This window comes from Pelobates fuscus, chromosome 3 (assembly GCF_036172605.1).
Source record: "Pelobates fuscus isolate aPelFus1 chromosome 3, aPelFus1.pri, whole genome shotgun sequence".
NCBI classification, from domain to species: Eukaryota; Metazoa; Chordata; class Amphibia; order Anura; family Pelobatidae; genus Pelobates; species Pelobates fuscus.
The window spans coordinates 313,802,252-313,815,255 of record NC_086319.1 but is presented as its reverse complement, the minus strand read 5'-3'; the positions used below and the strand labels follow the sequence as shown (position 1 = coordinate 313,815,255).

At 36.1% G+C, this 13,004-nt stretch overlaps 1 protein-coding gene across 4 annotated transcripts in view; it reads left to right on the top strand.

The window, feature by feature from the left end:
* Nucleotides 1-13,004, top strand: part of NTRK3 (neurotrophic receptor tyrosine kinase 3) — a 560,615-nt gene that overhangs the window by 236,185 nt on the left and 311,426 nt on the right. For all 4 annotated transcript variants that reach the window (XM_063448881.1, XM_063448879.1, XM_063448883.1 and 1 more), the window contains exons 5-6: nt 5,341-5,498; nt 8,656-8,798. In XM_063448881.1, the coding sequence (XP_063304951.1) occupies nt 5,341-5,498; nt 8,656-8,798 (301 nt within the window). The remainder of the gene's footprint in view (nt 1-5,340; nt 5,499-8,655; nt 8,799-13,004) is intronic.

Genomic DNA, 13,004 nt, shown 5'->3' with positions numbered 1-13,004 from the left:
TTTTAATTTATTTCAACACCCTTTATAGAAATACTGAGGAGATAGCAAAGGCAGCTTATGGTTGCCCAGGGGCCTAGCCATGAATCCATATTGAGCCCTCCTCAAGGAGCCCTGAACCTTTTTTATCAATTAATTTGAATCTTCGAGTATTTTTTTTGTGTGTGTGTGTGTGTGTGTGTGTGGCTAAATGATGTCTGTATGTAGGGGAAGCTGACTATTTTCTGTGTGAGAGTGTGTGTATTGGCTGAGTATTATGTGTTTGGAAAAGGCTGATTGCTATACGTAGAGGGGGACGGTTGAGTGTGCCTACAGTCATTGAGAAGTACCAGGAGATTATGTGGAGCTCTTGAAATGAATGCATCCAATAGAGCCGAACGCTACAAAGCTCCCTTGAGCAGGTGAGGGGCGGGTGCCAACAGGGAGAGATTGATCTTCCTTTCCAGAGTTGGATCTCCAGGCCTGCCTGTCCCCTATCTCAGCCTAGGCCTTAGGCAGTAACCAATGCTGCATTATGGATAATCCTGCTCTGGGATAATATTTCTAGCCTGATTTCTAAAGTCTCATCATCTTTAGCACATGCCATCCCTCTTCCTTCTCACTATACTTTACATTCCCCCATTCAGCAACCCCCTATAATTTTTATCCATCTATTTCAATATAATGTACTCTTACATGACACTATGCTTTTGTCTTTGTAACATTTTGGTACAATCTGCACACTGTTGCTTCAACTCCACAATTTCAAATATCTTATTCACGAGATATTATTTTTATAGCCTGTCAGGTTTGTTTTAATTTATGTTGTACTGTATATTTTTGCCAAAACAGGGAAATTATTTTATTTTTTCTTATATTTATATAAAATATGTATATTTTGCACCTTAAATGTAGCATTTTGTAATAAGCATTTTTAGACCTAGGTGTGTGGAACTTGTATGATCGTATTCTGACAATCAAGTGAGGGTCTTTGCCTTCCTGCAATAGCCCAACTCTGGTTCATAGAACATCACAACTGACTGGCAAGCAGAATGTGGCCAGGGCCAGATTTACTTCATGAGTGTCTATATACACAGAATTTGCAAGGGCCCCCACTCTCCTCCCCCTCTTTTAAATTAATAATAAACAAGTTGGCCTTTTAAACATAATAAAAATAGTTGAATACACGCTCACATATAGAGTGCATGTGTATGTATACGTGTGCGTAGAGTGTGAGCATATTTTAAAGTGTGTGTACATGTCTGAGTTAATGTCTGATCTGTATATGTATGTGTGTGTCAGTGTGTGTTTGTGAATAGTGTGTGCAACAGTTTGTGATAGCAGCATGTGTAGTAGTGTGTGTTTAGCTGTGTGTGTGGAAAGTGTGGGTATTAGTATATGTGTGTTTTTAACACTGTGGGTAGCAGTGTATGTGTACAAGTGTGGGTAGTAGCAGTGTGTGCAGCATTGTGTAAAGTAGTGTGTGTAGACTGCAGGTAGTGTGGGAAGCAGTATATGTAATAGTGTGTGTGTGTACCTTTCATTTCTGAGTTACCCATTCTGGCCCCTGTTAGTCCCTTCTCCTGTCTAGTACACTTCCCTGTCCCACCAAGAGATGCTGTGTTCATTCCAAGGTGATGGGCAAGGTACAGATCAGGCTTCTTCATACTGAATAGCATTAGCAGATTCCATCAGATTCTCTTTTAGTCAACAAGCAGCAGACATATTGCAGGATCTAAGAAGGGGAAGTTTAACAGGCAGAGTAGATGCCTCCATCAGGCATGCACTTGTGGGCAGATGTCTTCTCTGCCTAATGGACATTTGGCCCTAAATGCAGCCCAGCTGGCTGTCCACTTCTATCCTTCTAGCCACCAACAAACTTTCTTGTATCATGGATAAGTGTTATCCAGTGCCCAGTGCAGTGCTGTGCCTTTCCTCTAAGTCATGGTACTTTGTTCAGCCAGCAGTAGAATAATGTAACTGGATAGGAGTTGATGTTATGTCACATCACAGCCCCTACCCTAATAGCATTACCACTAGTCATGGAGAGTACTGGAGCCAAAATGTAAGCCACAGTGCTGCTGTGAACATTTATTGATCAGTTACAGAACATATGGAATGATACAGAGATTATTGTGGGGAGCTATAGGATAAATACCTAGGGGCTTGGAAGAGTTATTACATAACTGAACTGTTATTTTGGGCTAGGGTGAGATAATAAAGGGTGATCAAGGATTGTTAACTGGCAGGATAATCCATAATCCAGGATAAATGCCTAGTAATCCATTAAAGCTCCAGCTGAACACGGTGGGGATTACATTCTACAGCTGTTCTTTACAATAGTCATGGGGCTCATTATCTATATCTTTGCCCAAACATTACACACACACACACACACACACACACAAAAACAAAATACACAAAAGCTAACATTCCCACATATTGACATTACACACATACTAACATTGCACTAACCATGGTACATAGAGCACTACCATCCACACATGCTGGCATTGCACCCATGTGCAGTAATACTGCAAATCAAAGCAGGAAAACCAAAATACACACATTCTGATGTTGTGTTCAAACAAGAGCACAGGACACAAACATACCCACATACTGACATTGCACTTGCACACAGGAACACCAACATAGACATATTAAATTAGTTAATCTGACAAATTAAGAGGGTATATAGTACAAAGTGAAAAATAAAACAAAATAGAAAACTGACAATGGGCACATAGTAAGAATAATATTTCATCAGTAAGATAATTGAAGTAGAGGAGTGATGTGAACAAAAAACGTACATTACATGGACAGACACAGTTGTGCACATACAGGAGCACTGAATGACACACACCATAATTATTTACAGAAAGAAAAAAAAAGCATATTTATTTGTATTTATTATAAAAGCCATGTTTGCTATAACACAGTTATTATCTTATTTATATACACATTTATCCACATTAAATATTGACAATCAGTAATGGTAAGTGGGCAGACGCTGTGGTAGCATCACTAATAGGTTTTGCACAGCACTCCTGAAGGCTTAAGGCCAATCCATAAAAAATAGAGGATATATGGTATAGGTTATCTTGTGGTATTTCAGACGGAGCCTGGCATATTAGAGTAAAAGAAGAAATACCATTAATTTGCCACTATATAAGTAGAAATGGTAAGATTCCCATTGCATATGGGTATCAGTAGGGATTTTTATGGTATATTTAGCAATGAGGATTCAAAAAAATACCAACGGATTGTGAGAAGAATATCGTCTATGGCATAGTACCTGAATTCAGGACAGTTACCTTAAAATAGGTGGAATTCTTGTGTAATTGGGGATAGCATGAAGCTTGGTGGGGAATTCAAAGAGCTAAATGGGTGCTCTGTCATTGAAAAAAAATCAGGCTTGGTAATGAGGTGTTAGACCTGGATCTTTGCAGAAAACCCAGCAAGTGCCCAATTCTGAGCATAATTCATAGCAGCTAAAATGTAGCAAATTATTCTTCCCCCGTGTCCTATTTTATAATATAGGACAGTACTAGAGCAAAATTGTAGACCCAGATTTTTCCAAATAGATGTGCATTTTTAAAGAAAGATGCACATTCACAAATAGCTGCATCTCTTCCCATAAACATTGCCCAAAATAGGAGAGTGAAATGCGCATTAATAAATAATCAAGCAAATGTATAAATAAACCATACTAACAAAAAAAGAAAGAAGAAGAAGCAGGTTTGTGGTGTTAAATGGATCTAGTAAATGGCATAAGTTAATTTGTGCTCAGACATCCCATGTGTCTTTCGATTAAGACAAGTTACATCATTGGCACTAATGCAGGTTGTTAGTAAATTTAGCCCTTAAGCACACTGGTCTTTCATTATTAATGCAGTCTTCATTAATTATCAACAGAAAATGTAAGATAGTATTTTATCCACGTTATTGCTTACAGTAGTTCAGAGTTAAAGCTCTCCACATTGCTTTATCACTGATAAGAGATAGAAATAGAAGCCATTTCTCTACCCTTGGGGCATAGCGTCATCATAGAAAGACCATTCTGGACTTGGCTTCCATAACAGCTCAGCTGTACGCCGTTCAATTAATAATACACATGGCACTTTCTGTAACCGGTTGCTAAGTTAGCTTTCAAAGGCAAATTAATCAAAATTAAGGTATGTTGGAATTATCATTATAAACAGTATTTATTTACATTATGTAATATATTATGTAAAGTAATCTAATGTGCTATTTCTTCAGAACATCTGCAGAAGGACTTGTAGTATGTGAGTCTACGCACAGAGTTTATTCACTAAACCAGGGGTAGGTAGGCAACCTTTGGCACTCCAGATGTCATACAGCCATAATGCTGTAATCCACATAATCCACAACATCTGGAATGCCGAAGGTTGCTCACCCTTGCGACTAGACTGTGAGTTGTCATGAATTTTAAAAATTCAGACCAAAATATATGAGTTAGCAATATAGAAAGTTTGCATTGGTTTTCCAGTTTGGGTATTTTTTGCCTTAAAGGAACACTATAGTCACCTAAATGACTTTAGCTAAATAAAGCAGTTTTAGTGTATAGATCATTCCCCTGCAATTCCACTGCTCAATTCACTGTCATTTAGGAGTTAAATCACTTTCTTTCTGTTTATGCAGCCCTAGCCACACCTCCCCTGGCTATGATTGAGCCTGCATGGAAAAAAAAAACTGGTTTCACTTTCAAACAGATGTAATGTACCTTAAATAATTGTATCTCAATCTCTAAATTGAACTTTAATCACATACAGGAGCTCTTTCAGGGTCTAGCAAGCTATTAACATAGCAGGGGATAAGAAAATCTTAATTAAACAAAACTTGCAATAAAGAAAGCCTAAATAGGGCTCTCTTTACAGGAAGTGTTTATGGAAGGCTGTGCAAGTCACATGCAGGGAGGTGTGACTAGGGTTCATAAACAAAGGGATTTAACTCCTAAATGGCAGAGGATTGAGCAGTGAGGCTGCAATGGCATGTTCTATACACCAAAACTGCTTCATTAAGCTAGAGTTGTTCAGGTGACTATAGTGTCCCTTTAACTTTTGTCATTTGGTTTTTAATTTACAACAGTTCATAGGTTTAGTAAATCAATCTCTGCGTTCTGAATTCACACTACTGTGCTGGTGAGATTGCCGAATTGGTAAACATAAAAGTTGAAAAACATTGTCAAACCTCAGTATTGTAGGATCCAGTCCTAGAAGACACAACTCTGCATGCCAGCATTTCACCTCACCCCTAACCAATGTTTAGTAATTAGCTCAGCTTAGTATATAAATATAAAACTTGGAAATGTTGATAAAATGTTTTCTTTTCTTTTGTCTCTAGGAGGATAGAAAGAAATCGCTTTAATTGCAGTTGTGATATTCGCTGGATTCAACTTGGACAGGCAAAAAACGAGGCTAACTTGAGGAGTCAGCAACTCAACTGCATGAACGTGGAGGGAAATTTCATACCCTTACGAGAAATGAACATTTCACAGTGTGGTAGGTATTCTAAAGTGCTATTTGTCTCACAGATGATAATAAATTAATTCACAAATGACTGCATTTCTTACCACGCACATTAACCTATATAAAAAAGTGTTAGGACACAATGATAAATAATCAAGCTGGCTAGGGATGAGAAGAATTTTTATGAGGTGTTTTTAATTAAGTAGAATGAACAGAAATACAAATAAATATATGTGAAGGCAAAAACTGCAGGACACAGGGATAATTTCAGCTATACTTAGTAAAGACAGTGCAAAGAAAATATGGCATGTCGATAGGTAGTAGGTAGAGATTGTTAATTAAAAGTTTACCTTTTCATGCCAACATCTTTTATTCTACAGTATGACAGTGGCCAGAGCCACGTTATTTATGTATGCTCTTTTTGCCTGTGGGTAATGAGGTTCTATAGCCATGTACTGTTTTTTTAGGAGATACATATACTCATCAGCTGCTGTGAGTGATGGCTAATGGAAAATGACAAAGATATAAAAGATGTAACAGAAGAATTCTAAGAACGTATATGTGAATTTTCCCTTTAAGTTAATACCTTGGTGCCCAGATGAACAAAAGACTCAATTTTAAATAAAAGAATAACATTATTTAAAATCGAAGTGGTACAGTTATGTCAAAATGATTAATGTAGAATCTGGTTTAATGTATAAGGCACTCTGCTTCTAGATCTAGAATTTCCGCTTTAGCAAATCATTTGCTAAGAGGTTTATTCACTAAAGAGCAAGTTGCGGTGATCTGACAGTCAGTTTGCAATTATTAGGTCACAATGGCATAGCTGTAAATAACCTCTAATTCTGCTGAATTTTAGTTTTTTATTAATTTGGTTATTTTATTTAAATCTTGCAAGCTTATTTTCTATTCAGTTTGATGTTAAACCTTCACATTTCACCTATAGTTGCTGTAGGTTTATTTCAATTAACATATACAACATAACTATGGTTATGGCTTAATAGAAAAAAAAATAATAGGACTACGAGCCGTGTCATTCTGCCTGTCCCTGCAGCTGTTTAAATACACTTTAGAATGTTAATTTTGAACATTTGAAGATGAGAGAAAAGTTTGCCGGGAACTTAAACTCATATCCTAAGCCTGAAGATATATTTCTATTCCCAATTAACAAATGTACCTCTTTATCTTTTGTATTTAGTGGAATCTGTAGTCATTGAGAATATAAAATAGCATGTATTTTGTTAATCTATATTGCTTTAACCTAGTAATAGCTGTAGACCAGAGATCTCACAATCTAACCCCCCCTCCTACCCAAACCCCCGAGTGTTGATAGCCTACAACTCTCAGAATTCTTTGAATGTCTTAAATAGATGCACAGAGAATCATTGGAGTTATAGTTCTTCATCTGGGAGACTGGAGCTTGAGATGCTTGTTATAGATGATTCTTTATACCCCTGTTATTTATGATAAAATCTATAAACAAACAAGTCAGTTTTCTTATATTCATTCTAATGGTAGTTATGTGTTTTACTTAAAGGAACACTATAGTGTCAGAATCGCAAACATATATTTCTGACACTAAAGTGTTAAAATAACTATTTAGGTGTCCACCCCATTCCCTTTGTAGTATACAGGTGTTTAAACTCACCTTTTTTCCAACACCACGCTGGGCCCACCATAACTGGCCCCACATGGCTCTGCCTCAATGGCTGAGATCCATGTCTAAGATCATAAAACTGAAAGCTGTAGTGGTTCTGGTGACTATGGTGTCCCTTTAATAAAAGCCATCCTCTAATACACATGCATCGTCCACCAAAACACTACACTGATACATACACATGGCACTTATGCTGCTGATTTCTAAAAGTGATTGTCATTAAAATTAGTGGTTCTCCCCTTTTTACAACATAATCTTTGCATCTTAAAATAAATAGTATGCATTTATTTTAAGACAGGAAACCAAAGTGTATAAAATATACCAGGCCTAATCTTCAAGTTTAAAACCACCCATATTACCTGTTATACAGCTTTGATTTAATAGCAAACTTAATATATGTATGAAACACTTCCCCGTGCCAGAAAAATCTAAACTACAATTCTGAAGCCAGTATCACCACGGTATTTAATTTATTTAGCAGCTGTCAGTGAGCTGATGAATATGATGAGCTTTAACAGTGATGTCCCACTGACATAACATAGAGACTCAATTGTAGGTGTCATCATCCCAGTGTTTAGAAACAACGGTTTTAGGCTTTACTTTACCCAGTTGTAAGCTGTATTTATGCGATGCAGCCTCGTGTCCTTTCAAACAACTGATTTAATCTTTAGCGATTGCTTCAGATAACATGAACAGATAACAGAACATACAGTAAGACTCCAATGATTTAATGAAGTCAAATTTAAATTGTATTGTAAATAACTGTAAAAGGCTTATATCAGTCAGTGATGTGAATAGGATCTCCATTCCTCCCCCAAACTTTGCCATCATATCACAAAAAATAAGTCTGTCTTAATTTACAGGAACAGTAAAGATATGAATTATTTCAGTAGAATTCTACGTGGCACTGAGGATCATAATGCATTCCCAGCCACCCTCTCTGGCAAAAGGATTAGCTTCTGCTGTCGAGATAAATAATTCTCATTGTCAATCAGTTTTTATTCTTCTCCTGCCAACAGGTGTTGAGAATATATGATAAATGTAATCAGCTTAGTAAAACTATTTATTGCTTTGTTTGCAAAAAATGTAAAACCTCACCTTGATCCTCTATTCTCGAGTACTTTTTTATGTCGCACGGTGAGCTATAGATGTAAGTCCTTTATTTTAATATATTCCTTCTGACATCTTTAGGATAAAACCCTGAAGCTATTACACTGTTGATCACATTGTTGCAACTATGATTTATTTTTTTTTCCAGCTCCTATCAGAAAAGGTTTTCAAGATTAAAAATAGTATCTATTAGGGCAATGTAATGTAATCACTAAATTGTCTCTTGAGAATTAAGCTAGGTGCAGATGTAGTACTTAAGAAACCTTTTGAAGGATAAAATGAAGCCGTATCTAGCAGTAATCAGATTTTCAGAGGATTGTTTGAACTACTGAACTCCAAGCAGATCATATTTTCCTGAAGATGGGATAATATAATGTGGCGATGATTTCTCTTTTTTCGCTAAAGCCATGACACTCTGTTTAGACCCTCCAGAGATCAGTGTCAGCCACAGCAGCTTGATTGTTCAAGAAGGAAAAAACGCAGTGCTTACCTGTAATGGATCTGGTTCGCCACTTCCAGATGTGGACTGGATTGTCACGAATCTCCATTCAATAACCACCCATCAGGTAAGAAAGAAGTGTCAATCGCACATATGAATGAATGAATTAATAATTTCTAAGTCTTTGTGGAAATAATGCAGTAAGGTTTCTCCTTCCAACAATAACACTATTATCGTTGCCCATTTTTCTTTAAAGAGAATCATGTCATGTGAAACCATTTTTTAAATCAGCAAATCATAAAATTTACAAATATATGACAAACAGATTACTAGAAACATACAGTATAGATGTGAGCTATAATAAAAAAAAAAATAACTATTTATTCCATATATGGTGGCAGACTGCTCATGACTCAGAAACCTCTCTGATTTACCCAAAATATAAACCAAAATCATCTGGGTAGCTATACTGTGCAGGTTGGCTGCAGCATGATGTGAAGATAAGATAACATTTTTATTTTTCTGCAATTCGGTATATTTGGTGGCATTACAATAGCACAATAGATACAATTATTTGACAAATTGGTCTGGGAGGCAGCTGGGGGCTAATGCTTATGGTGCTTGGAGTGTTTCTATAATGGAAAATACAATAACAAAATGAATTGGAATTTCATAACTGATTGGCTTGATTACTTCCGGCCCATTCATTAAAGGAACATTCCAGACACCATAAATAACGTCACCTACATAAAATCGTTATGGTGCCTTTGGCGCACTCTTACCTCAAGCAGTTAAATTGCACTTAAGAAGCGGTTAAATTGCTCTTGAATTATATGATTGGATAGAAAATATAAAAAAAAACTACTCAAATGTTAAAATAATAAAATGTTGACTATTAGCAACTAAAAGGCCTTTGCTGGATGTTATGTAAGTGTTTAGAGACTGTTTCTTTGAAAGGTTCAAAAGGTTTATTTTTTGTCCAATATTTTTTATGCTAGGAGCTATCTTATTATAACTATAGCAAACATGATATATGTTATTTTCATGTTAATATATTAGAATGTATGCAGTACAGTAGGAGGGATAACCTGTACTGAGCTCTAAACTTTTTCCTTTTTTTTATTCTAACTCCAGGCCATATTTGGTATGCACATTTTGCAAAGAGTTGCTTATCTGTGTGATTGTGCAGTGAGATGAATTTTGATCCCATATTTATATTTTATAGGGGTGAGGGACCTTGTCTAACCCCTTTAGTGAAAGCAAGTATGAAAAGGTCACTTTTTGCACAGTGCCAGCTGGTCTAGATGAATTACGCTAAAAACCATCACTGATCGCTTTACAGATTACCTTTCTTCTTTCTTGTCCCCTTAGTACATCACTGGTCTCTTTTCTAGAACAGCCAGATGCTATTTAAGCTGACTTTAATGTCCATATACTAATAGTACCAAAGTCATATACTAATTAAGATGCACAGAGTAGTAAATATGAGCATAAATTAAGCCTTTTTGTACCATAAGTGTGAGCAGTGGTTTGCAAATATCACCCTGTCCGGCAAAGTTATGTACATGAATTCACAGTGAATTTCATCTTTTTGGGAGGTCAGTTCACTGACACTATTCCTTTTATTATTAATGGCATTTATATAGCACCAACGTATTACGCAGCACTTTACAATATTATAAAGGGTGAAATTTAACAATAGATAAGACAATCACAAATTGTTAAAGGAACAATAGGTTGATGAGGACCCTACTCGAAATAACCTAATATGATGGAAATGTGAAAATATATTTTTACTACAGTCAAACTTGACTAATATTCATCACGAGTATAAATTAACATCTGATCATGCATGTACATTTTTCGGTGTCATATGACCATAATCAGCAACATAAAGTTCTCTGCTAGTTGGAGTTATGTATCTTGGAGTTTAGAAACATAGAATGTTACAGCAGATAAGAACCATTCAGCCCATATAGTCTGCCCAATTTTTAAAAATACTTTCATTAGTCCGTGGCCTTACCTTATGGTTAGGATAGCCTTATGCCTATCCCACACATGCTTAAACTCCTTCACTGTGTTAATCTCTACCACTTCAGCTGGAAGGCTATTCCATGCATCCACTACACTCTCAGTAAAGTAATATTTCCCGAAAAGAAACATTAAAGCACTTCTATAGGCACCCAGACTACTACGGCTCAATGAAGTGGTCTGGGTGCCAGGTCCCCCAGGTTTTTAACCCTGCAGCTGTAAACATAGCAGTTTCAGAGAAACTGCTATGTTTACATGGCAGGGTTAATACAGCCTCTAGTGGCTGTGTTCCTGACAGCCACTAGAGGCGCTTCCGCGAAGCTCAATGCGAAAATTGCATTGAGCACGCAGAACGTCCTTAGGAAAGCATTGAGTAATTCTTTCCTATGGTGGGTTTGAATGCGCTTGTGGCGAGTTTGTTTTCCTGGCACTATAGTGGTCCTTTAAGTATTTATATTTAATATATTTATTATTATAATATTTTACAAAAAGTGATATATAGGCTAAATATCATTTTCATTATTATAATGTAGGTTTCATTTTAATTGCATATCAGACAAACTATCAGGGTAATCCACTAAAGTAAGAATTACTGTGCATTTAACCCCTTAGTGACCGGTGACGTACTAGGTACGTCCACCAAAAAATGGTCGGTAACAACCTCGGACGTACCTGTTACATCATTTCATACATCGGAACTTACCTGATCCCTGGCAATCCCCCACCTGCGATCACGATCATGGGGTCTGCATGGGAGCTCTGGCATACCCTCCTGGGAAATGTGATCGCGGGGTCCTCTCATTACAGGATACTGGGGACACTCCTACTAACTATCAGCTTGTCCCTAGCGATTATCACGCCTCCTTTTATGACGCGGCTAATGAGCACCGATGTCATGATGCTAAGAACGCCACGGCCCGCCAAGGTGTTCGAACGAGAACATTTTGGGGGCGTTGATGCCTACGTAAGTGAACACAGTATTTAAAGAGAAACCAGGGAGAGACTCATTGCCCTGTTGTGGTTCTTGTTTGGCCCAAGAGCACATATTCCGCATTGGTATTTTTGTATTCTGACTTTGGCTTCATTTGACTATTCCTCCTTCTGTGTTCCTTTGACCTGGACTATTGCATTATCGTTGATCCTGATCTCTGGTACCCCTGACCATGGCTCGCTATTTGACTATTCTTTGTGTGTTTAGTGTTAGTCCAGCAATCCTAAGGTCCGGTATACATTACTAGTATTTACATTCTGAGTGTACATTTTGCGTGTAGGATCCCAGAACGTTCCTGACACACAAAAGTTTAAGAAGTTAAAAAAGTACTTAAATCATATATCTATCTATCTATGTATCTATCTGTCTAAATGAACTAAGCACTTTTATGTACACATACACATACATAAATCATTATTAATATACATATATATTAATATTCAAATACACTTAGAATAACGTTAACATTAATTATTAACGTTAATAAATACATTGAAAAAAAATTGCAAAAAAAATTGAAATAAAATTATAAAACGGTTTAAATTTGTTCTAACTGTATTTTGATATTAATATACATTTATTTAAATCAAAATACATTTAGAATGACGTTATACATACATTTAAAGAGAGTTTCAAATTATGGCCAGAGTAGTCCAACTGATGACTTTGAGAAATTTTCAGTTTGGCTGCTTTGGCCTTAAATTTGACATTTACTTTGAATTGTCAAACAAATCTCACTTTAGCAAATAACCCTGCAATAGAATAAAGAGGCATATGGAGCTTTGCTAAACACCAACATTTTGAAGAGGATTCAATTTTCTGTTCATTACGTCTAAAAAGCATTATTGATCTGTCAAAAAAATTATACCAATCACAAACAGGTATTCTTTCCATCAGAACATGTTGCTCTGCTTATAAATGTAAAATGCAAAATAGCACAAATGTAAAGTGTTAATATATATATATATATATATAATATAAAGAGTAAACAGTTCCAAGCATTAATCTGTAAAATATTACACAGAAATGTTACAAATAAAGGCATCAAATTGATCCCTTTGTCTTCCAACACAATTAATCCTAAATTGCTGTTTTACATGGAGTAAATCTAAGCAACTAATTTTAATATTCCCTTTTGATCTGTTTTATAAATGTTTTCATTTGATGTTTTTTTTTTTTTTTTTTTAGAATGCATTGATTGATTAAAGAAATTTGAAGCCACAAATTATAATATGCTTTATTATTAAGTTGGAAATTACATTATAATTGGACTCTATTCTGACAATTATAGAGATAACAATACAGTTAACA